Raw genomic sequence first — 26,537 nt, forward strand, 5'->3', positions numbered from 1 at the left:
AACCAGCCTTAAAAATAAAACAACAACAATAATAATAAACTGAGCAAAGACATTTGCTTCCACATGCCACAGGACAAACATATTTCACAGATTTACTCTAGGCAAGTTACTAAACAGAAATTAGCAATGACAAGCTTTAGGGGTAGAAAGGATGCAATCAGAATCCACAGCTGCTACAATATGTTATCTATATTGTCCAATTTTCTTTTTTTTAAATTAATTTTATTTATTTATTTATGACTGTGTTGGGTCTTCGTTGCTGCACGGGCTATCTCTAGTTGCGGCGAGCAGGGGCTACTCTTTGTTGCGGTGTGCGTGCTTCTCATTGCAGTGGCTTCTCTTGGTGTGGAGCATGGGCTCTAGGCATGTGGGCTTCAGTAGTTGTGGCTCGCGGGCTCTACTGCGCAGGCTCAGTAGTTGTGGCACAGGGGTTGAACCGTGTCCCCTGCATCGGCAGGCGATTCTTAACCACTGCACCACCAGGGAAGTCCTTATGTTGTCCAATTTTCAAAAAACTTATGAAACATGAAAAGAAATAGGAACATGTGACTCATAATAAGAAAAGAGAAAAGCAGGCAATAGAGTCTTTCATGGTTCCCAGATACTGCATCTAGCAAAGACACCAAAGCAGTTATTTAAAATATTTTCAAAGAACTAATGAGAAGAAAAAGAGAGAGAGGACTCAAATCAATAAAATTAGAAACGAAAAAGGAGAAGTTACAACAGACACTGCAGAAATACAAAGCATCCTAAGTGACTACTACAACCAACTCTATGCCAATAAAATGGACAACCTGGAAGAAAAGGACAAATTCTTAGAAAGGTATAACCTTCCAAGACTGAACCAGGAAGAAACAGAAAATATGAACAGACCAATCACAAGCACTGAAATTGAAACTGTGATTAAAAATCTTCCAACAAACAAAAGCCCAGGACCAGATGGCTTCACAGGTGAACTCTATCAAACATTTAGACAAGAGCTAACACCCATCCTTCTCAAACTCTTCCAAAAAATTGCAGAGGAAGGAACACTCCCTAACTCATTCTACGAGGCCACCATCAACCTGATACCAAAACCAAACAAAGGTACTACAGAAAAAGCAAATTACAGACCAATATCACTGATGAATATAGATGCAAAAATCCTCAACAAAATACTAGCAAACAGAATCCAACAACACATTAAAATGATCATACACCATGATCAAGTGAGGTTTATCCCAGGGATGCAAGGATTCTTCAATATACGTGAATCAATCAATGTGATACACCATATTAACAAATTGAAGAATAAAAACCATATGATCATCTCAATAGATGCAGAAAAAGCTTTTGACAAAATTCAACACTCATTTATGATAAAAACTCTTCAGAAAGTGGGCATAGAGGGAACCTACCTCAACATAATAAAGGCCATATACGACAAACCCACAGCAAACATCATTCTCAATGGTGAAAAACTGAAAGCAATTCCTATAAGATCAGGAACAAGACAAGGATGTCCACTCTCGCCACTATTATTCAACATAGTTTTGGAAGTCCTAGCCACGACAATCAGAGTGGTTAAGACTCGGCACTCTCCCTGCCAGGGCCCTGGGTTCCAGCCCTGGTCGGGCAACAAAGATCCCACAAGCCACGCAGTGTGTCATATATATATATATATATATATATATATATATATATATATTTGTGTGTGTGTGTGTGAAGTATATATAAAAATATATATACATATTTTTTAAAGTATCTGTCCTTGAAGGTCCCAATTTCTTCTTTCTCTAAAGCCATTTTCAAAATATAACAATCTTCTCATTCTAAGTAATTCCAACACTTTTGGTGCATATTTATACATGTCAATACAGTAAAATTCAATAAACTAGCATCTTGCAGTCCAAAAATCCTAATGGCTGGCACCAGCTAGTCAAACATGATCTGGAGAGTCTCACTGATTAGTATCTATGGCACACTCCATAAACTCATAAGCAGATTTTTAAAGCAGTTTTGATAGCAGACTGGAATAAGAGAAAGTGTAAAAATTAAGAGTAAATTAACTTGGTACATTAGTCATAGAAGACTAGATTGTACTGTAGTAATCAGCAACGCCCAAATCTCATTGCTTACAAGAACAATGGTTTATTTCCCATTTAAGCATAAATGAACAATGTGGGTTGGCAAAAGGCTTAGCTCCACACTGTCCTAACAGGGGGACATACGCTAATAAAGGCTCCACCATCCAGGGACAGGAACATGGCAAAGAGTGTACTAACTCTAACAGCTTCCCCCTAGAAATGACACACATCATTTTGTTCATATTTCATTGACAAAAAAATAGTCACATGGTTACACTTAATTCAGGTACATGGAGAAACAAATATCTATCATGGGCCCAGAAGGAAATGAAACAAAAATCCTGATGAACAGAATGAATGATTATTTAAGATTACTGAATGGGCTAAATCAAGAATTACTGCACTACTAGAGAGGCAATGAATCTCTTCAGAGAGCCCATTTCTACCCATTCAATGCAGAAGAAGACAGTAATTTAGAGTTCCATGCCAACAAGGCACTCAACTTTTAAAATGGAAATATTCACATACCATAAAATTCACCCTTTTACAATATACAATTCAGTGTGTTTTGGTATAGTCACAAAGCTGTGCCACTATCACCATTATCTAATTCCAAAAACTTTTATCATTCCCAAAAGAAACCCTATACCAATTAGCAGTCATTCCCCACTTGCCCCTCCACCCAGCCCCTATCAACCACTAATTTACTTTCTGTCTCTATAGATTTGCTTATTCTGGGAATTTCATATAAACAGAACCATGCAATATTGTGGTCTTTGTGTCTGTCTTCTATCACTTAGCATAATGTATTCAAGGTTCATCCATATTGTAGCATGAAACATTACAACATTTCAGTTTATGGATATTATTCCACTTTATGAATATATTATACCACATTTTATCTATGTATTCATCAGTTGATGGACATTAGTGTTGTTTCCATTTTTTGGCTATTATGAATACTGCCACTATGAACATGGATGTACAAATTTTTGTGTGGATATGTTTCAGTTCTCTTGGGTATATACCCAAGAGTCGAATTGCTGGCTTACATGGTAACTCTATGTTTAAGATTTTGAGGAACTGCCAAACTATTTTCCAAATTGGCTGCACCATTTTACATTCCCACAAGCAATGCATGAGGGTTCCTACTTCTCCACGTACTCGCCAACACCTAATGTCTGTCTTTTTCATTACAGTCATCCTAGAGGGTGTGAAACGGTATCCGATTGTAGTTTTGATTTATGTTTAGATAATGATGATTGATGTTGAACATCTTTTCCTGTGCTTATTCACCATTTGCATATCTTTGGAGAAATGTCTATTCACATTTTAATTGGGTTATTTGTGTTTTTATTATTCAGCTATGAGTTCTTTATACATTCCAGTATAAGTCCCTTATCAGATATTTGATCTGCAAATATATTCTCAAATTCTGTGAGTTGTCTTTTCATTTTCTTAATGGACTCCTTGAATCACAAGTTTATAACTTTGATGAAGTCTAACATCTATTTTTTTTTTTGCCCCTTGAGCTTTGTATCATATCTAAGAAATTATTGCCTAATCCAAAGGTCATAAAGATTTACATCTATGTTTTCTTCTAAAAGTTTTACAATTTTAATTCTTACATTTAGGTCTATGATCCATTTTGACTTAATTTTGTATTCAGTATGAAATACGGGGTCCAAATTCATTCCTTTGTATGTGGATATCTAATTGTCCCAGAACAATCTGTTGAAAAGACTATTTCCCTCAATGAATTGTTTTGGCACCCTTGTCAAAAATCAACTGACCATAAATGTGAGAGTTTATTTCTAGACTCTATTCTATTCTATTAATCTATGTGTCTAGGCTTATATCAGGGCCACGTTGTCTTGATTACTGTAGCTTTGTGGTAAGTTTTGAAATTAGAATGTTTATATTTTCCAACTTCACTCTTTTTCAAGATTGCCTTGGATATTCTTGGCCCTTGCATTTCCATATGAACTTTGATTCGGCTTGTAAATTTCCACACCCAAAAAAAAGAAAAATCAGTTGGGATCTTGATAGGGATGGCACTGAATTTGTAGATCAATTTAGGGAGTACTGCCATCTCAACAATGTTAAATCTTTCAACGCATGAACAAAAAATATCCTTTCATTTATTTATAGAATTTAAAATTTCTTTCATGAGACTTCATAGTTTCAATGTTCCTGTCTTACATTTCTTTTGTTAAATTTTTCCTAAGTATTTTATTCTTTTGATGCTATTGTAAATGGAATTTTTTAAAATTTCATTTTCAAGTCGTTCACTGCAATGTATAGATTTTCAATTAATTTTGGTTTTAGAATCAGGGTAACACTAGTCTCAGTGAATGATTTAGGAAGTGTTCCTTTTTTTTTTTTTTTTTTTTAAGGGAAGGGATTTTGAAGGATTTGTGTTAATTCTCCTTTAAACAATGTGGTAGAATCTGCCAGTGAAGCCATCTGGTACTGAGCTTTACTCTGTGAAGTTTTCTTGCTTTGGTTTGGTTTGGTTTGGTTTTCTTAGTAATTCAATCTCTTTCCTTGTTATAGGTCTTTTGAGACTTTCTATTTCTTCTTGAGTGAGTTTCAGTAGTTAGTGTTTTTCTAGGAATTTGTCTAGTTCATCTACGTTCTCTCAGGTATTATTTCAAATGTATAAGGTTAGCAAAACTTTAAAGACTGATAATATCAAATGTATTGGAACAAAAACCAAGATAGACTATATGTTCAGCCACATCTCAACAAATTAAGAGAAGTGAAACCATACAGAGTGTGTTTTCTGACCATAATGAAATCAATCTAGAAATCAGTAACAGGAAGATAGCACAAAAATTCCCAAACACTTGGACACTAAATACTAAATACTAAACACTAAACACTAAATCTAAATAATCCATGGGCCAAAGAGGAAGTCTCAGGGGATATAAAAAAATATAATGAACTGAATGAAAATAAAAATACAATATATCAACATTTGTGGGACACAACTGAAGCTGAGAAACAAATTTACAGCAGTAAATGCACCCATTAGGAAAGGGGAAAAGTCTAATAATCTCAGTGTCCAACTCAAAAACTTAGAAGAGGGAGAGCAAAATAAACCCAACATGAGCAAAAAAAAAAAAAGTATATAATAAAGGTAGGAGAAATCAATGAAACAGAAAAACAAAAATAGAGTATCAATGAAAAAAGAGATGATTCTTTTAAAATAATCAATGAAACTGGCAAACCTCTAGCAAGACTGACAAAGGAAAAAAAACCTTGAGCAAGAAGATATGAATTACCAATATGAGGAATAAAACAAGGTATATAGCACTACAGACTCCAAAGACATCAAAAGGAAATAAGGCAATACTATAAACAGCTCTACACATATAAATATGACAACTTAGATGAATAGACACAAACTATCACAACTCACTCAATATGAAATAATTTAAATAGATTTACAACCATTAATGAAATTGAATTTATAATTTAAAATCTCCCAAGGAAGAACTCTCCAGGCCCAGAGGGCTTCTGTGGAGAATTTTATAAAACTTAAAAAATTAACTCTAAGTTTATACAGCCTCTTCTAAAAAACAGAAGCAGAGGGAGCACTTCCCTACTCATTATATTAAGGTAGTATTACCCTGATACCAAAACAAGATAAAGACAGTACAAAAAAAAAAAAAGAAAATTACAGAACAATATCCCTCATAAATATAGATGCAAAATCCCCAACAATGTACTAGCAACTGCAATAAAACAATATATGAAAATTATACAACATGACCAAGTGGAGTTTATTCCAGGAATCCAAGGCAGGTTCAACATTCACAAATCGACCAACGTAATCCACCATACTAACATGTTGAAAAAGAAAAATCACATTACCACATCATTTGAAATGGAAATAAAATTTTACAAAAGTCAATGTCCATTTCTGATTTTATTAATTAATTAGTTTGTTTGTTTGTTTATAGCTGCGTTGGGTATTTGTTGCTGCACGCGAGCTTTCTCTAGTTGCAGCAAGCAGGGGCTAGTCTCTGTTGTGGTGCGTGGGCTTTTCACTGCAGTGGCTTCTCTTTGTTGCAGAGCACAGCCTCTAGGTGCGCGGGCTTCAGTAGTTGTGGGTCGCGGGCGTAGCTGCTCCGTGGCATGTGGGATCTTCCCGGGCCAGGGCTTGAACCCATGTTGCCTGCATTGGCAGGCAGATTCTTAACCACTGAGCCACCAGGGAAGTCCCATTTGTGATTTTAAAAACTCAGAAAAATAGGAATACAGGAAACGTACTCAACTTGATAAAGAACATCTACAAAATACCTATAGTTAACAAAATACTTGAATAGTGAAAGACTTAATGCCTTCTCCCTAAGATCAAGAAAAAGCCAAGGATGTCCATTCTTACCACTCTTATTCAACATAGCGTTGCAAGTTCTATTCAGCACAATAAGGTAAGAAAAGGAAACAAAAAACATACAGATCAATAAGGGAGAAGTAAAACCATCTTTGTTTATATATGACACGATTGTCTAAACAGAAATCCCAATGAACACAATGAACACAATATGAAAAGATGTGTATGATGAAACCTAGAAAACACTGATGAAAGAAATCAGGAGATCTAAATACACAAGAGAAACATACCATGTCCCTGGATTGAAAGACTCAATGTAGTAAAAATGTCAATCTTCACCGAAGATATATAGGTTTTACACAATTTCTATCAAAACCCCAGCAAGATCGTTTGCAGATATAGACAAGATCACAGGCATACCTCAAAGATACTGCAGGTTCAGTTCCAGATCACTGCAATAAAGTAAATATTGCAATAAAGTAAGCCATTCAAATTTTTTGGTTTCCCATTGCATACAGAAGTTATGTTCACACTATACTATAGTCTATTAAATGTGCCATAGCATTATGTCTAAAAAAGAACAATGTAAATACCTTAACTAAAAAATACTTTATTGCTAAGAAATGCTAACCATCATCCGAGCCTTCAGCAAGTCATAATCTTTTTTCTGGTGGAGATTTTTGCCTCAGTGTTGACAGCTGCTGACTGAACAAGGTGGTGGTTGCTGAAGTTGGGGTGACTATGGAAATTTCTTAAAATAATACTACAATGAAGTCTGTCACATTGACTGACTCATCCTTTCATGAATGATTACTCTGTAGCGTGCAAATACGGTTCGATAGTATTTTACTTACAGTAGATGTTCTTTCAAAACTGTAGTCAATCCTCTCAAACCCTGCTGCTGCTTTATTAACTAAGTTTATGTCATACTCTAGATCCTTTCATTGTCATTTCAACAATCTTCACAGCATCTTCACTACGAGTAGATTCCATCTCATGAAAACATTTTCTTTGCTCATCTATAAAAAGCAACTCTTCAACCGTTAAAGGTTCATCCTGAGATTGCAGCAATTCAGTCATCTCTTCAGGCTCCACTTCTAATTCTAGTTCTCTTGTTATTTCCACCACATCTGCAGTTACTTCCTCCACTAAAGTACTGAACCCCTCAAAGTCATCCATGAGAGCTGAAATCAACTTCCTCCAAACTCCTGTTAATGTTGATATTTTGACCTCTCCCCAAGAATCACAAACGTTCTTAATGGCATCTAGGATGGTGAATCCTTTCCAGAAGATTTTCAATTTACTTTGCCCAGACCCATCAGAGGAATCACCTCCTATGTCAGCTATAGTTTTATGAAATGTATTTCTTAAATAATAAGAATTGAAAGTCGAAGCTACTCCTTGACCCATGGGCTGCATCATGAATGTTGTGTTAGCAGGCATGAAAACAACATTAATCTCCTTGTATATCTCCATCAGAGCTCCTGGGTGACCAGATGCATTGTCAGTGAGCGGTAATATTTTGAAGAAATCTTTTTTTTCAGCAGTAGGTTTCGACAGTGGGCTTAAAATAGTCAGTAAACAATATGGTAAGCAGATGTGCTGTCATCCGGGCCTTGCTGTGCACAGAGTAGATTTGGCATAATTCTTAAGGGCCCTAGGATTTTCAGAATGATAAATGAGCACTGGCCTCAACTTAAGTCACCAGCAGCACTGGACCCTAACAAGAGAGTCAGCCTGTTCTCTGAAGCTTGGAAGCCAAGCATTGACTTCTCCTCCCCAGCTATAAATGTCCTAGATGGCATCTTCTTCCAATATTAGGCTCTTTTGTTTACATTGAAAATCTATTGCTTAGTGTAGCCACCTTTGTTAATTATCTTAGCGAGATATTTTGGATAATTTTACTGCAGTTTCACCTTGGACTTTGATGTTATGGAGATGGCTTCCTTCCTTAAACCTCATGAAACAGCATCTGCCACCTTCAAACTTTTCTTCTGCAGCTTCCTTACCTCTCTCAGTCTTTGCAGAACTGAAGAGAGTTAGGACCTTGTCGGGATTAGGCTTTGGCTTAAGCGATTGTCGTGGCTGGTTTGATCTTCTATGCAGACCACTAAAACTTTCTCCGTATCAGCAATAAGGATATTTTGTTTTCTTATCATTCCTGTTCACTGAAGTAGCACTTTTAGTTTCCTTCAAGAACTTTTCCTTTGCATTCGAAACATGGCTAACTGACGCAAAAGGCCTAGCTTTCAGCCTATCTCGGCTTTCAACATGCTTTCCTCACTAAGCTTAATCACTTCTAGCTTTTTTTCTTTTTTTTTAGAAAGAAATGAAATCCTTTAGTTTATTTATTTATTTTTGCTGTGTTGGGTCTTCGTTTCTGTGCCAGGGCTTTCTCTAGTTGTGGCAAGCGGGGGCCACTCTTCATCGCGGTGCGCGGGCCTCTCACTATCGCGGCCTCTCTTGTTGCGGAGCACGGGCTCCAGACGCGCAGGCTCAGTAGTTGTGGTTCACGGGCCTAGTTGCTCCGTGGCATGTGGGATCCTTCCAGACCAGGGCTCGAACCCGTGTCCCCTGCATTAGCAGGCAGACTCTCAACCACTGCGCCACCAGGGAAGCCCCACTTCTAGCTTTTGATTTAAAGTGAGAGATGTATGACTCTTCCTTTCACTTGAACACTTGCAGGGTTATTAAACGGCCTAATCTCAATATTATTGTGTCTCAGGGAATAGTGAGGTCCACAGAGAGGAAGAGAGACAGGGGAACGGCAGGTCAGTGGAGCAGTCAGAACATAAAAAACATTTACTGATCAAGGTAAATGTTTTATGTTCTGACATAAAACATCCCCAAACAATTACAATACTAACATCAAAGATCATTGATCACAGGGCTTCCCTGGTGGCGCAGTGGTTGAGAATCTGCCTGCTAATGCAGGGGACACGGGTTCGAGCCCTGGTCTGGGAGGATCCCACATGCCGTGGAGCAACTGGGCCCGTGAGCCACAACTACTGAGCCTGCGCGTCTGGAGCCTGTGCTCCGCAACAAGAGAGGCCGCGATAGTGAGAGGCCCGCGCACCGCGATGAAGAGTGGCCCCCGCTTGCCACAACTAGAGAAAGCCCTGGCACAGAAACGAAGACCCAACACAGCAAAAATAAATAAATTAATTAATAAACTCCTACCCCCAACATCTTTAAAAAAAAAAAAAAAAAGATCATTGATCACAGATCACCATAACAAATATAACAATAAAAAAAAGTTTGAAGGGCTTCCCTGGTGGTGCAGTGGTTGAGAGTCCGCCTGCCGATGCAGGGGACACGGGTTCGTGCCCCGGTCCGGGAAGATCCCATGTGCCGCGGAGCAGCTGGGCCCGTGAGCCATGGCCGCTGAGCCTACGCGTCTGGAGCCTGTGCTCCACAGCGGGAGAGGCCACAACAGTGAGAGGCCCGCATACCGCAAAAAAAAAAAAAAAACGTTACATAACTGAATTATTCCTTTTATATAATATTCTTGAAATGAAACAATGATCAAAATGGAAAATGTTTTCCACTAACCTGGAAAATAGGTTAGTGGTTGCCAAGGGTTAAGTAGGGGCAAGGGGCAGAAATCAAGTGGCTGTGTCTATAAAAGGGTTGTGCCTATAAAAAGGATTCTTGTTGTGAAAGAAATGTTCCATATCTTGACCTTATCAATATCAATATGCTAGCCGTGATGTTGCACTACAGTTTTGCAGGATGTTACCATTAGGCAAAACTGTTTATAGGGTACAGAGTATCTCTATTATCCTTACAACTACATGTGAATGTAAAATTATCTCAAACTACAAGTGAAAAAAAAAGAGTTAAAGAAGGAAAGGTTGGTTGGGATAGAATAAAGGTGTTAATTCTATGTAAGAGGGGAAAATGTTTAAAGTGCTTTTAATGCTGATTCAGATGTCAATACCCCATACCCTTATTTGTACTGCCTACCATTAGGCCATTTTACTACTTAGTAACATCTTGGCCAGAGAAACAGTGCAATTAAAATAACAATGATTGAGCCAAGTGTGACTAGGGTAATAGAAGCTCACTCTGGTAGTTCGACAGGAAGTTTTAGGGGGACTAACATGCTATTTATTGAATCTCCTTCTGCTCACTCATACAGTATTAAATCCAAGTCCCAAAACTTCATAGGAGATGAACAACAGTTAGTCCCAGTTTCCCCCACCACCGCAAGCCCAAGTTGAGACAGATAAGCTTCCTTGTCTTCAACCTGCCCTTTCACAGAGGGTAAAACTCTTCAAGAGTCATAGCTTTGTAAACAGTTCTCAGTTCCAATTTCTACAAATCCAAGGCATCATCCCCTATCCCGGGGTGGCCATTAAACCTTTGGTTACTGAGACTAATAAACTCCTCAGGGCTGCCTCAGCATTAATTCTCATGCTTACAACTCTGGCAATCAGTTCCCTCTTCTCCTTTAGCCCTTAGTTATTTCCCTTGCTATCTTGAGAGCCGAGAAAAGCATTTTATTAAAAAGATATCTGTAACATTTCACCCAGAATTTCTAGGTACTTGGTAGCAAAAGAGCTTTTAAGTTAGACAGTCCTCTCTCCATATTGCTAGAAATGTTAGTTCCTACCCCTTTATAATTAAATCTAAAAGTGTTAAAAAGAGATCTAGGTTTTTCAAACAATATCTATAATTGAATTTTTTTTTATAATTGAAATTTTTAATTGCATAAAATATGTTTTTTAAGCCAACAGAAATTGGAAAATGAGTTTACTCTTTTTATCAGTTTCCAAAGTGAAATTACAAAATATCATTTTTAGCTTGAAAAAAATCCAAGATGTGTTGTGGAGGACAGCATATTACAGGAAGCCTCTTAGTTGCCAAAGTTTGTTACAAACATACTAATTAATCCTCGTGGGCTTTTAAAAAAAATTTACAGTGAAACATTAATTAATCGTCATGATGTACCTATAAATCCGGTTTGTGGCAAGTTTTATCCCCCAGTTATAAGTGGAAAAGTTTACCTGTGAATAACAATAATATGATCATGCAATACGTCAATGACAAAGCACACAATCAAGACTTCTGATTTCTTGTACAATTAGAAAAACTAGATTATGATCTAGAAAACTTCAAACATAATATTTTTTATTAAAACATAGGTATACTACTTATTATCTGTACATATGTAGATAATATTTTAAAATCTAGACTTGTTTTGCTCTTAAAATGTTTTATAGCAAAAAAAGAAACAACAGATTTTCTAATCTCTTTTAAAATTCTCCTACTCCACCTTTTCTTTTTCCTATTTCCCTTACTAAATCAAAGAACTGAGGGATCTGATATCACATATCTTCTTTACTCTATTTATATTTTTCAAGATTTCCAAATACACAATTATTTAAAGAAAAACATATCAAGGATCTCTTAACAAATTTAGTTTTAATTTTACTTACACAATTCAGAAAACTTTATAAACCCTTCCACTTTTAAAATGCAAATATCAACTAATCAGCTATTAAGGAATAAGTATATACAAGTGACAAATATTTTTAAGTGGGAACTTTATTAAGTACCTTACCCAAAGCACTAATGCTTCTATTTTAAAAATCCAGTATTGCAGCAACATGGATGGACCTAGAGATTTTCATACTTAGTGAAGTAAGTCAGACACAGAAAAACAAATATCGTATGCTTATATGTGAAATCTAAAAACAAAGGGTACAAATGAACTTATTTACAAAACAGAAGTAGAGTCAGGATGTAGAAAACAAACTTATGGTTACCAGGGAATAAGGGTGGGGAGGGATAAATTGGGAGATTGGCATTGACCTGTACACACTACTATACATAAAATAGATAACTAATAAGAACCTGCTGTATAGCACAAGGAACTCTATTCAATACTCAGTAATGGCCTATATGGAAAAGAATCTAAAAAAAACAAAAAGAGTGGGTATATGTATATATATAACTGATTCACTTTGCTGTATGCCTGAAACTAACACAACATTGTAAATCACCTATACTCCAATAAAAATTTTTAAAAATCCAGTAAAGGATGTCATCTTCTAAACATACATAACAGAAAATCTCAAAGGCTTTTTTCTACTCCCAATAGTTGCTAGCTCTACATCACTAAGAGAAGTTAACACTAAATAAATGAATCTGCTGCAGATCTCTGTATGCTCTTCCTCTGGGACCTAATCCACAGGGACTATACCATTACTTTAGTCAGGAAAAAAAAAAGTTTTTGATTTTGGGTTTTTTTCTTCTGCTGTGTATTTTTGCTAACCAATAAAGGGCAAAGCATAAATAGTTATTTGCTATTAACTTCATTTTAAATTTCATTTCTTCATTTCACATCATTTTTATTGTTACATTAGGATTTAAAAATTAATGATAAAACTCATCTCCCACATACTAGGATTAAATATTTTCATTTTAAAATAAAAAAATAAAACAAATGTAACAAGATTCCTATGTTTATATCATAAGATGGAAATAGAAAATCTGTAGCTTTTGATCTCAGTATCAGTTGCTACGGTGATTTAATCATATTCATTTAAATTAAAGTCCTACTGTCAGAAAGACACTAGCTAGTCTATTAAGTAGCACAAGATTAAAGGGACAGGGTCTAAAATAAATTAACTTCGGGGGGGGGAAAACCTTAATAAACTTTGGTTCACTTTCTTGTATCCTCTTGTTAAGTTTTCACAATTTTTTTTATTTGCGGGAAAGCATCAAAATAATTTTCCAATAGTACAAATATTATGTCCTCTTATCTAGAACTTTTCAACCGTTTTACAACTGGGACAATGTTAAGGGAAGGTGTTCCCCATGTAACATACTCCCTCATGACTGACACAAGGCTTTCAGGACTGTAAATTATGAGCACTTGCTAGCCATAAACCTCTTTTGTCTTGATTCAAGACACACTGGTGCTGCAATATTATGGCCCAATCTCGAATTTTACAAGTGAGCCACCTGAGGCCAAACAGGTTAAACAACATACTCAAGAGCACTACACAGTGATATCACCAGGGGCAGAGCACGCACTCTATTCCAGATGTTTTGTTCCTGATCTCCAATTTGTTCAATTATATCATGCTGGCCTCTAAATTCATTACAGTTAGATCAATAGAGTTAGCCGGGCCAGAATATATGAGATATTCCACATAAGTGAAGTTTTCAGATCCCTGGGGCTTAACACTTTAAATACCAAAAGTTTACAAAGTGCTCAATCTTTTTTGGTAGAAACTTTCCCAAAGTGAAAAGGCACAAAACTAAGTTCATTGGGTGTTCCAGTGAAACGGCTCTGACACTCTACTAATTCTTTGCTTAACTACCCAGTCATGTGCCTCATGAATATTTTCCTGTTATGCTATTGGTCTTCGTTCTGTTACTTTTGGATCTCTCGGTGAACTCTGCCATCTTAATGTATTCATTCAATTCCTACTTTATTGCCGGGAGAACATGAAAATGGCAACATGGTGTAGAGTGGTAGAAGCATATGGATTTAAAATGGCAGAGGGAAAAAAATGCATTATTTATTTTCCAGACTTCTTAACCATTTTTACCAGCTACAGTACTGTATTAGAGTCAATGATCTGCATAGACCTTTGGCCTCCACATTGACAGGTTCTGCTATCTTTTTGAGCTTCTGCTATCATTTTTTTTTTTTTTGAGCTTCTGCTATCACTTCTTGCTACTGTCCATGTGTCATCACCAAATAATTCCCATCTCCAATAATCCATTCAATTACACAATGGGAACCTACTTATTTAGACTTATAAAAAACATGTCAAAAAATACATTAAAGAAATTCCAAATGAAGGCTTAGGGATTCTCCTTTTACAAGATCCACCCGTATGAACTCTGATTTAGCTCTTCAGGTTCTTTTTTGGTTTTGTTTGCTTCTAAGTTCTGATAGTTCTAGTTTCTGGATAAGTGACCTCTGGAAAAGTCAGTAAAACTTCTGAGATGTTGTATTTGTCTCTAAATCTATTCCATGTGAATTCATATAAAAAGTCCTCAAAATAAAGTGTTTGCAATCATCATAGAAACTTAAACTGAGCCAAAGTGAACATTCGACACTCTAAATCAGTGCTTCTCAAACTTGAATATGCATAAAAATCACCTGGAATTCTTGTGAAAATGAAGATTCTGATTCAGTAGGTCTGAGATTGGGCCCAGGATTCTGCATTTCTAATCAGGTAATGCCAAGTCTGTTAGCCCCACATACTAAACTTAAAGAGTAGCAAAGCTCTAGAACACATACCTCTTTTTTTCTCTCTACTTCTATTTCTAAATCCTCTCATTCCTTTGCTTTTTCCTTTTCTTGCTTTACCCTTTTTTGTTGTTTTAAGTCTGCCACAGGAACTGCTACAGTCTAGCCCTGTAGATAACACTTGGAGCTATAAAGGTTTTCCAAACTATAACATAAGCTGTAAAAATCACAGTGCATAAGGGTGAAAACACTACAGCAGTCATAAACTTCCTCAAAATGTGACCAAAAATGATACAATCAATATAGATGACATGATTTTTAGGATATGTAGCTATTTTAGTGCATTTCTTTTTTTTTTTTTTTTTTTTTTTGCTTTATAACAAATTTAATCAGTTATACATATACATATGTTCCCATATCCCCTCCCTTTTGCGTCTCCCTCCCACCCTCCCTATCCCACCCCTCCAGGCGGTCACAAAGCACCGAGCTGATCTCCCTGTGCTATGCGGCTGCTTCCCACTAGCTATCTACCTTACGTTTGGTAGTGTATATATGTCCATGCCACTCTCTCACTTTGTCACAGCTTACCCTTCCCCCTCCCCATATCCTCAAGTCCATTCTCTAGCAGGTCTGTGTCTTTATTCCTGTCTTACCCCTATGTTCTTCATGACATTTTTTTTTCTTAAATTCCATATATATGTGTCAGCATACAGTATTTGTCTTTCTCTTTCTGACTTACTTCACTCTGTATGACAGACTCTAGGTCCATCCACCTCATTACAAATAGTTCAATTTCATTTCTTTTTATGGCTGAGTAATATTCCATTGTATATATGTGCCACATCTTCTTTCCCCATTCATCCGATGATGGACACTTAGGTTGTTTCCATCTCCGGGCTATTGTAAATAGGGCTGCTATGAACTTTAGTGCATTTCTTAGCAATTAAATATTTTCCTTAGGATATGATTCCAAAAAAAAATATGTTAATTTTTTTTTTTTTTTTTTGTGGTACGTGGGCCTCTCACTGTTGTGGCCTCTCCCGTTGCGGAGCACAGGCTCGGGACGCGCAGGCTCAGCGGCCATGGCTCACGGGCCCAGCCGCTCCGCGGCATGTGGGATCTTCCCGGACCGGGGCACGAACCCGCGTTCTCTGCATCGGCAGGCGGACTCTCAACCACTGCGCCAGCAGGGAAGCCCTGATGTTAAATTTTTTAATGGGCAGTAAGAACCTGTTATTTATGCTAAGATTCAATAGCATTCAATAAATGAGCTGCTAATTATGAACGGAATAATGGTGCTTAAACTGATCCTTATAACCTGGTAATATTGTTTTTCCTTAATCTAGTCTAAAATTATACGAAATTCTGCTACCAAGTACACCTAATCCTCAAGAGACGAGCTTTCTAATGAATTCGTATTGGAACTACATATGCCTTAGAATCTTATGTAAATTTCACTTACAGTTGCATTACACCAGATTCTATCAAATGGCTCATAACACTCATAGGAATTGCTAGATTTAGAATGAGCCCTTTAAAATAATAACTGCTGGCATTCATATGGTAACAGAAATGTTGTCCTTACCAAAGACTCTGTGCTCCTAATCAACATGCAGGAGTCTCATTTTACAGTGGGGAAACCTGAAGCATATCCAGGATATACAACCAGGTGAACACAGGGCAAAAAGAATATGGAACTCCTACTTTTAAAACCTATCCTATAATCATTACACACTACAGGTCAAACATTGTTAAACCTCCTTTTAGGTACAGGAACTAATTCTTTAAATCAAAATTATGTAAAGTGGCTGGTTTCTCAGTAACATTGAGAAATACAGTTTCTGTATGATATTAGTCTCTTGCCAATACAAGGCACAACAATGTAAGTGGAATCCATTTCTGTGGTGTAGTTTTCTCCCAGGGAAACTGAAGCAGATAATTCTACTCCATCATTGCATCACAATGCAGTGGCCACAACACTGCATTCTAGTGGCCAAAGGAGAGCATAATCAGAAATGTCTTTGGGACTCTGGATTAAAACCTAAATATCTAAAGTCTAGAAGTTAATAAGAAAATATTATAAATAAGAATTGCTATAGACAAAGAAATCTTGCATTTAAGATTAAAATGAAGGTATAAGAAAGAAAATATATTACCCAAAAGCTCCAGTCACCACTCCAGTTATGTAAATTTGGCCCCTGTTTTGTAGCTGACACTATATTATTCTCATCCACAACTGGACTAAGATTTTCCTCTAACTCTTCCTGTAACTCAGCAGCAAAGCTTGAATCCCTTTCATTTATTAGCTGGAAACAAGTATCAAACAATTAAACTACTTACTGAGAAATGCCCCATTTTAAAAAGAAAACAGTTAATGTTCAAAATACTCAAATGAATATAAAAAGGACAATATTTAAGCTTTTAGAAAAGAGTAATTAATATGTTTTTGCTTCTATAGTTCATATGTTTATACATGCAACATATACTTTCCAACTACTACTATTTATTAGGTAGTTTAGTTGGCACTAGAGTGAACCAGGAGTTCATAGTCAGCTAGAAGAACAATTAAACAGAAAAAAAAAAAAAGTAATGGGAGTTAAACATTCTCTCTTTGGAGAATAATTTGCAATGCCTAGTAGGGTCTAAGATGGGTATACGTGTACTACGACCCAGCAATTTAATGTACATGAAGTTAACAATGTTTGTAATACTAAGAAAGTGGAAACAACCTTACTGTCCATTGGTAGGGAAATTGGTAAATTAACTCTGATTTATACAAACATGAAGAAATAAAATAAATGAATCAGATGTCTCAACCAGGCACTGGCCTCAACCTATAGAGTGCTTAGGGGAAAGGTTATACCCTATGCAAGATATTGGCCCATGGGGTGGTCACTCACGAAAGAGCAGTCACTATGGAGTTAAAAAAAAAGGGGCGGGGGTGGAGCGGCATCCATCATAAGACCACAAAGCTCACCAGGACTCTTAAACACTGCTGCCGCGACTGCAGTCACCACCTATGCCTCTTTTAACAAAAATGCTGATCCTCAGGGTTACAGGGAAAAGCTCCCACAGCACCCATGTGGCACAATAAAGGGGTAATTCAAACACAACTTCAGCTTGAGTTTCCTAAACTCTATGAAGTAACCACTGCCATGGGGGAAGCCCCTAACCCTGGTGATTCTGATTTGAGGTTCTCTGGAGGAAGAAATTTACAAATAGGAAAGGATAGAGAGGACCCCCTCCACAGGAAGTACATTCACTAACCATCAAAAAGAGAGAGAAAAAAAGAAACAAACAGGGCTGGATACAGGGAGAAGAAACCAACCAAAAACAAACAAAAAAAATTGAAATAGAGGTCCACAATTTGACGCAGTTGGAAATCCAAAACGTATTAAAATAATTTATACAACAAAAGGCAAAGATCGGGTTTCATACCTCTACAGCATAGGGTTTTTAAAAAATATATAACCATTCTTTTTATTGAAGTATAGTTAATTTACAATGTTGTGTCAGTTTCAGGTGTACAGCAAAGTGATTCAGTTCTAAATATATATTCTTTTTCAGATTCTTTTCCATTATAGATTATTACAAGATATTCAACATCAGTAGGTCCTTGTTGTTTATCTGTTTTATATATAGTAGTGTGCACATGTTAATCCCAAACTCCTAATTTACCTCTCCCCCAGCACCATACCCTCTGGTAACCATAAGGTTGTTTTCTATGTCTGTGAGTCTCTTTCTGTTTTGTAAATAAGTTCATTTACATCATTTTTTTAAGATTCTACATATAAGTGACATCGTATGATTTTTGTCCTTGACTTACTTCACTTAATATGATAATTTCTAGATCCATCCATGTTACTGCAAATGGCATTATTTCATTCTTTTTTGTGGCTGAGTAATATTCCATTGTATGTATATGTACCACATCTCCTTTATCCATTCATCTGTCGATGGACACTTAGGTTGCTTCCATGTCTTGGCTATTGTAAATAGTGCTGCTATGAACATTGGGGTGCATGTATCTTTTCTCTAGATATATGCACAGGAGTGGGATTTATAGCATAGGTTTTGAATGAACTTCAACATCTGCTGAAATGCACTGATTGGCAAATCTTCATGGCTCTAATCAATACTGGGCTCAAACTACAGTTATACCTGAAGATCTAAAGAGCTAAATTTAAACAAGTTACCCTCTATAATCTTAGAGGAATTACTCAACATAAAATAGACAACAAATAGGTGTGTCTCACCTTGACTACCAGAACTACTATCTTGCCTACATTCTCCCTGGTCATAGAACACATTGCCCTAAAATATCCTGTAGTGGCAAAGGATGCTCTGACCCAATGAGTAATAAATTTATATCAAGTCTTTGGGGCTTACAAAATGCTTTATAAAAGTCGGACCCTATGGACCACCCCTCAACCCCTAGTTAAAATAGCTAACATAGCTCAATGTAAAATAAAACAGGGCCTTCAAAGATTGAGATTTATTATATAAGACTTAATTAGTGAAAGAGTGATTATCCCTATTGCTTCTCCATTTAACAGCCCAATGTGGCCTGGTAAAGATGGAAAAATGAATAGTGCCTCACTATTGATTACTGTATCCTTGATGCTATGGTCCTACCCGTGAAGGCCCCTCTACCCAATACTATTAAAATTACTGACACCATCCAATCAGAAACTGGTAAATATTTTGATAAGTTTGACAAATATGTTCTGTTCAGTGACCTCTCAGTCACAGTTTGCCTTCCCCTCCAGAGGGACATGATATACCTTTACCTGGCTACCCATAAGGTATCTCAAAAGCCTTGCCACCACATACAACCTTTACAGGTAACTGTATCCAATTCTCTCCAGGAGCACAGGTATGATGTACATCGATTACATCCTCCTCTGAGGACATTCTTTTGACACACCCATTCAGGACGTACAAATACTCATGAAAAGAGGATGGGTCATTGCCCCACACATAGTGTAAGCCCTGCTACCTTGGTTACATTCGTGAAAACTATTTGGTAAACCAAGGGCCGCTCCACCCCTTACAATGTCAAGGAGCAAGGTTAAAACAAGCCCAACAAGGAACAGTATATATTCAATATCCTATGATAAACCGTAATGGAAAAGAATATGAAAAAGAATGTATATATCACTTTGCTGTACAGCAGAAATTAACACAACATTGTAAATCAACTATACTTGAATAAAATAAATTTAAAAAAAACAAAGTCCAACATCTTTTAGGTCCTTTTGGATACTGGAGGCTATATATTACTCATTTACAAATTTTACTTAAGCCTGTTTATGCTGTTATTTGCAGGTCAATCCACCCTTAATAGGTGGATTCCCAAAAAAGATTCTAAAATTTGTCAAAATTATAATATAACAGACACTCCCAACAGTGCTACTTCCTCCCCCATACCCCCACACACGAAAAACCCCACACACAAACACACATATAAACACACAAAGAATCCTTCACTGTAGAGACTTTAGCAGCCTCTTTTCATGACTCCTGGAGTCTCTGGACCACCCACAGTGTCCGTAAGTTGTCCACTGACTTCTGATGCAAGAAACTCCCTCCTCACCTCCACACAATATGCCATTTAAACAACAATGACTGACAGCACACTGGACCCTCCTAGAAGTAGAGGCTCTCACAAGCCCTGAGCCTATGACCCTCCATACCCAGTTGCCCATTACGCCTTGGGTCCTGGAAGCAACACCTTGCAAGCTCAGCATAGCCACCAAGTTCTCCTTGCTGCAGGATAGAAACAAATCTGGGCCCTCTGGCATATCCCACTTACAGGCAGGCATGGCCCTCCCCTGTTCTCATTCAGATGTCATGGTGCTAGAAGAGGTCGCCCCTCTCCCGAACCCCTTGAATACCTGGAGACCAGTTTGGATTCAGCTGAGTGAAAACAATAGGAGTTCAACACTTCTAACTCCCATCTTAAGTCTGATGGACAAACTTGCTGTTCAGTGGAGAGCATCACGACCCCTACACATGCTGGAGCTCACTGGAGACCTACTGCTTTTCATCCCTTAACCAGGATGTCCCTGATGAAGGAAAGGACCCAGAGGTCAGCACAACTGGCTGAACTTCCCACAGTTTTCTTAACACTGAATGCTCTGGCCAAAAATCGGCTCCATCTGCACATTTTCACAGACTCTTGGGCCATTGCCTAGGAGTTGTACCATTTGGAGTAAAGAACTCTGGAACTCTCTTGCTTTGATACTCAAAATATAAATCATGGTCCAAGTGTCTATACATATACTAAAGCCACAATAAAAGGCCTCACCAAGACACTCCTTATCCCCATCAAGAGTTCCAGACATTACTAATAGTGACCAAGGTACTCATTTTATTTCTCAAAATACACATCATTGGGCTCTTGAACAAGGCACTCCATGGAACTTACATTTTCCTTACTGACTTCAGGCTGCAGCCCTCATACCACAGCCATGATGGCTTAAACAAGTTCAAAATTAAACTCAATGAAAAATGGTACATTTCAGTCATCAGTCAGACACCAACAGTGAATTGTAAACAGTCTCATTCAATTTTTTTAAGTTTGCCTGCTGACAGCTTTTAGGCCTCACCCCCTCCTTCTTCCTCTCGGTCCCTCAAATGGGCAAGTTGGTAAAAAAAAAAAAGCCTGGGTGCTCTTTCCTTTGGTGTGGGTGGGAGAGTCAAACCAAGCAGGACCCTGTAGGCACACAGGAACCCCTGACCCCACCCCGTAACCCCAATAAAAGCCCAGAGCCAGCCTCCTTCCCTTGCCCTTTCAAATCATTTTGGATCTTCTTGAGGAGACTGCCCTGCTCCTCCCTCTTCACTATGCACCTATATAAGTAATAAGCCTTTAAATAAAAGTAATAAACCTCCTCACGGTGTGTGTGTGGCACGGTCAGTTTCTCTCTCCAAATCAAATGTTGGGTAGGAGTCCATTCTGGCTTCACAGAGTGGCCACAGCAGAATCCTAGCTATCTAAGGTATTAGCTACGCGGTCACTTGCAGTCGCTCAACCTCTCTAAATCTGTTTTCTCCACTCCACAGTCTGGGTAACAATGCTCTCTAGTCTAGACAATAAGCTCACTGAGAGCAGGGATCACGTCTGTGTTGCTCCCCATTTATCCCAAACACGCAGTGCCAGGGACATAGCTGAATGAGTGACTGCTTCGGTCCATAAATACCTACCTGGCCTATTTCGTAGTAATGTTTTGAGACTCAACTGACATAGCACATTCATTTATTTGTTCATCCAACAATTATTTGAGTGCCTCTGCCGTTTTATAAACTATAAAATGCTCTGGATTAAAAGGGACTGCACTGACTGCAACTCCCTAAAAGTAAAATACACACACACAACCAAGGTAAAAGCAATGAGGATAATGTTGAGAAATGCAGGTATCCCTGCAACAAAAGTGGGCTTTCACCCTAGAGATTAATCATTAAGTTCTTCCGTTAATCAAATAAGGTAGTAAACAAATAAAACTAGCTGAAACCAAAAACGTGGTTGACAGCACAGTGATTTAAACTATCTACAGTTCTGAGCCCTTTTATCAAGAGCTGAAAGTTAAGGGAATGGCGTGAGACTGGATCGACGTGATCCCAGGTCGGAATCATGACAGTGGGGCCTTAGGCTGGGGCGTCCGGACTAGCACATCTCGGGACCAAATGCCAGCGTTCCACGCCCACAAACAAGCAGATCTTCCCACCACCGCGCAGACGGAAAGGCTCCCAGGAAGCACAGGACACCGTTTCCTCGGTAACAACTTGGCAAATTACTCTAAAGAGCACCAAGAAAAGGAAAAAGACGAAATAATTTTCATAATCTGAGAGGGTTCAAACAACCTTCGTGAAGAAAACTGCCGGGTACATCCCCCGCTTGAGAACTCATCCCAGCGCGGCGCCGCTTACCTGGCGGACCATCAGAGCGCCTTCCATCGCGGATCCCTCCGCCGCCGAGGTACGGCGCACGCGCGCGCCGCCGCGGGGAGGGGGCTACAGGCGCGCGCCCCGCTGCCCCCGGCGCGCGCTCCGGGCTCCCGGCCCCGCGCGACCCTCCCTACCGCCCTCCGAGGGCCACCTTGGGCCCCGTCGGCGCGTCTTGCGCCCTCTGGCGGCCATTCACGACTTGCCCCCTCCACACACACCCCAACCCCAGGATGTAATGTTAATTTGTTAGCCGGCAGGCCTATCTTTGCTAGGAATCAGGATGAGTCCCTGTCCTTACCTACCTCCCAACCTCAAACTCATGTGCCTACCGTGAAGTGGGTTCTAGGCACAAGTCACTCCTCAAAAAGCCTCCACTCTGCTTCTCATTTATACGTACCCTGCTCCAATGTGCAGAAAAAGTGAATTGCATGGCAAGGTCTGTTCCTTCAAATAAGCAATTGAAGTTATTGATAAAAAGCTATTGAATGTTGTTGCAGATGCTAGTTCCAAAAAAGCTATAAAAGACATTTCTAGAACAATTGAGGAATATTGAATACGGAACGTTTATTAGAGCTGGTGTTACAAAATAATGAATGACAGATAAATTTATTGATATTTGTTTATGGATAATTAATACTTTTGGTTATGTTAGAGAACGTCTTTATTATTAGAAAATTCGTGCTCGAGTATTTAGGAGTGAAGTGTCATGATGTCTGCAACTTGATTTCAAATGCTTCAACAAAGATAGATGCCAGAGAATGGATGTGTCCCCCCAAATTCATAGATTGACGCGTAGTCTGCTTCCACCGTGTGAGGACACAGTGAAGAAGACTGCCGTCTATGAACAGGTCGCCGGCTCCCACCAGACACCGAATCTGCTGTTGACTTGAACTTGGGCTCCCCAGACTCCACAACCCTGAGAAATAAATATTTGTTGTTTAAGCCACACAGTCTGTGGTATTTTTGTTTTGGCAGTCTGAGTGGACTAAGACAATACATAGAGAGCAAAATAGCAAAATGTTAACAATTATTGCATCTTTGTGGCAGGTATACCTTTCTATTTCTGTATGTTTGAAAATAATCATGTAAAGTTGAGGAGGAGGAAAGAGTCAAATCCAGTTCCACAGAAAGTCAGATATTGAGTGTATTTTTAAAATATATAATACATGCTAAAGGACAAATTACCTAATAAGATAATCAAAAAGGATAGGTTCTTGTCCTTGTCCTGCAAAACTTTGCATAAGCTGTGTTTTCCTTCAATGTTGTGTACAAGAATAGGCTGAAGAAAAAATGACTGTCTATTCTTTGAACCAGAAGCCACACACTTCGTTGGATTGAAAGAGTTTAATAATGCCAGTATTTTTCTTAATAGTACTTTAATGGTAAGATGAAAGGGATCAGTATACAAAGTAGTTTTTAACTATTTAAAATTTTCTAAAATTTTGAAACAATTTCAAACTTACATAAAAGTTGCAAATATGTTACAATAACCTTTTCCCTAAACCATCTGAGAGTCAACTATGGACTCAGAATACTTTGGTGAATACTTTCTACATACAAGGACATTCTCCTAAACAGTTACAATATGACCAACAAAATTGAGAGATTAACATTATAATACTGGCTTCTAATTCACACACCCCACTAAAGTTCTACCAATTGTCCCAATAATGTCCTTTATAGCAAAAGAATCTAGTCCCAACTCATGTTACAATCAGTTGCCATATCTGTTTCGATGTGCAATATATATTAAAGCTGTCCACTGCACAGAACCGCTCCTCATCCATCTCACCCTAACACCCCTTGCCCAGCCATTCCAGTCACTGCATACTTCACTCTCCTCACCCTGCTCTGGTTCTAAATCCCCTCACAGTGCTGCCCCCACTAAATAGTTTAAACTATTTGTAAAGGCTGAAAAAATGAAAATCATCTGATAAAGGAAGATCCTGTGGTTGGGCTGAGCGAATCGCTATTCAGGTTTTAGACCCAATTTAAAGTGACTGGCATTGGTTTTAAAAATCTAATTTTTAAGAAAAAGAAGGGGGGCTTCCCTGGTGGCGCAGTGGTTGAGAGTCCGCCTGCCGATGCAGGGGACACGGGTTCGTGCCCCGGTCTGGGAAGATCCCACGTGCCGCAGAGCGGCTGGGCCCGTGAGCCATGGCCACTGAGCCTGTGCTCCGGAGCCTGTGCTCCGCAAGGGGAGAGGCCACAACAGTGAGAGGCCCGCCTACCGCAAAAAAAAAAAAAAAAAGAAAAAGAAGGGGAGAATAGCACTGAATATCAAATTTCTGCAAGGGTAAAACTTATTTATGTTGTAAACAATAGAAGATATCATAAGAGAAAAATTAATAATGTCCATTAAAATATAAAATTCCAAAGGTTAAAAATTCCAAAGTTTGAAAAAAATAACACATTTTTAAAAGACAAAGACTTGGTATCTTTTTTTTTTTTTTTTTTTTTCCGGTACGCGGGCCTCTCACTGTTGTGGCCTCTCCTGTTGTGGAGCACAGGCTCTGGACGCACAGGCTCAGCAGCCATGGCTCACGGGCCCAGCCGCTCCACGGCACGTGGGATCTTCCCGGACCGGGGCACGAACCCGTGTCCCCTGCATCGGCAGGCGGACTCTCAACCACTGCGCCACCAGGGAAGCCCCGTAGTATTTTTAAGTTAATAAAAAATAAACAACTAACGAAAGTAATTCCCTTTTTATTTAAATGTTGCTTGTTGAATATTGGATTGACAGAAAGATTTTGGTTTTGATTTGAATCACTTTTGTAAGATGCAAGTGGCCTGAATGTACTTTTAGCCTAGTAGGAAAGAGCCAAAAGAGAAAAAGAGGATTGAGAAAGGGAAAGGGATAATAATGTTATCTGGGAGAGTAGCATAAGATCCACTGGACAGAACAACTTTAGAGACTGGCAAAATCTAAGGGTACCTGTGAAGTAGAAGCTAGTGTTGGGATAAAAAGAGAGAAGAGCAAGCTGAGAGAGCTCCTACGTCATTTGCTAAAGGTATTGGGTTTCTAGATTTCATTTCATTAAACCGTGAATTATTTAAATCCACCTTGAGCCAATTTCTGAAATGGGATGCCTTATATTATCTAATGTAGCACTGTAACCTATGGTGTTAAATAAATAAACATACCTAAATTTGACCTGCCATCTCACACCCCTTTCCTATTCCTTTGCTTCAATGATATCACTTAACCTCACAATTTTAGCATTGCTACTTTAAGTAGAAATGCTTTGCTTTTACAAAGATATAAGTAAATGTTTTCTAATAGACTATTGATAGTGTAATTAAATTTAGAGATCATCAAACATGTTGAGACAATGTTTTCCCTTATATAACACTCTTCCTGGAAATTAGACATATTTAGAAACTATATTATCTATTTTATTGAATCTAACAGGCCACAGGAGTATTATTTTTTTAAATCTCTATTAAGATCATTAGCAGTTTAACATTGAATTATAACAATTCATGGATAAGTGTTAATTCTGCCTACAAAAGATAAGAACACAAATTGTGCTCACGGTAGTTAGAACTCAATGTTAAATATATACAAATTGTAAAATATGTAGTATTTTTTGTGTAGCTCTGTTTGTTGGGGACAGAGAATAGAGTACTAATATCAGTGAGTATCTTGCCTTGGACCACACAACGGTGCATTTAAAAGTAAGTCCAACCCCTGGGGAACAGCATCTGTATGTGTTTCAGATCCTAGACAAGAAGAAGGTCATAGAAGAAAAATATGTGGCTTGAATTCTCAATTCTTTCAAAATGAAGATTACAATTTGAAGGATTTTTTTCAGTGAAAACTTCTCAGAACAAGATGCCTGACCATGTTCAACATGGCTGGAAAAATCCTGGTAGTTATTTCTACTCAGTGAGAAATTCTGTGGAAGAGAAAATGGTCCAAAGGGAGGAAATGGAAGGTGATGTGTTTGGTTCCATTCTCTAG

The 26,537-nt window shown here is 38.1% G+C and overlaps 1 protein-coding gene across 1 annotated transcript in view; it reads right to left on the reverse strand.

Moving 5' to 3' along the window:
- Positions 1 to 22,582, reverse strand: part of GRAMD1C (GRAM domain containing 1C) — a gene marked incomplete at both ends in the record, with an annotated part of 92,879 nt that extends 70,297 nt beyond the window's left edge. Inside the window, 2 exons of the mRNA XM_079704153.1 lie at positions 16,780 to 16,929; positions 22,556 to 22,582. Coding sequence (XP_079560279.1) covers positions 16,780 to 16,929; positions 22,556 to 22,582 — 177 coding nt within the window. The remainder of the gene's footprint in view (positions 1 to 16,779; positions 16,930 to 22,555) is intronic.
- Positions 22,583 to 26,537: the final 3,955 nt, after the last annotated feature.

Source organism: Hyperoodon ampullatus, assembly GCF_949752795.1.
Source record: "Hyperoodon ampullatus genome assembly, chromosome: 5".
NCBI classification, from domain to species: domain Eukaryota; kingdom Metazoa; phylum Chordata; class Mammalia; order Artiodactyla; family Ziphiidae; genus Hyperoodon; species Hyperoodon ampullatus.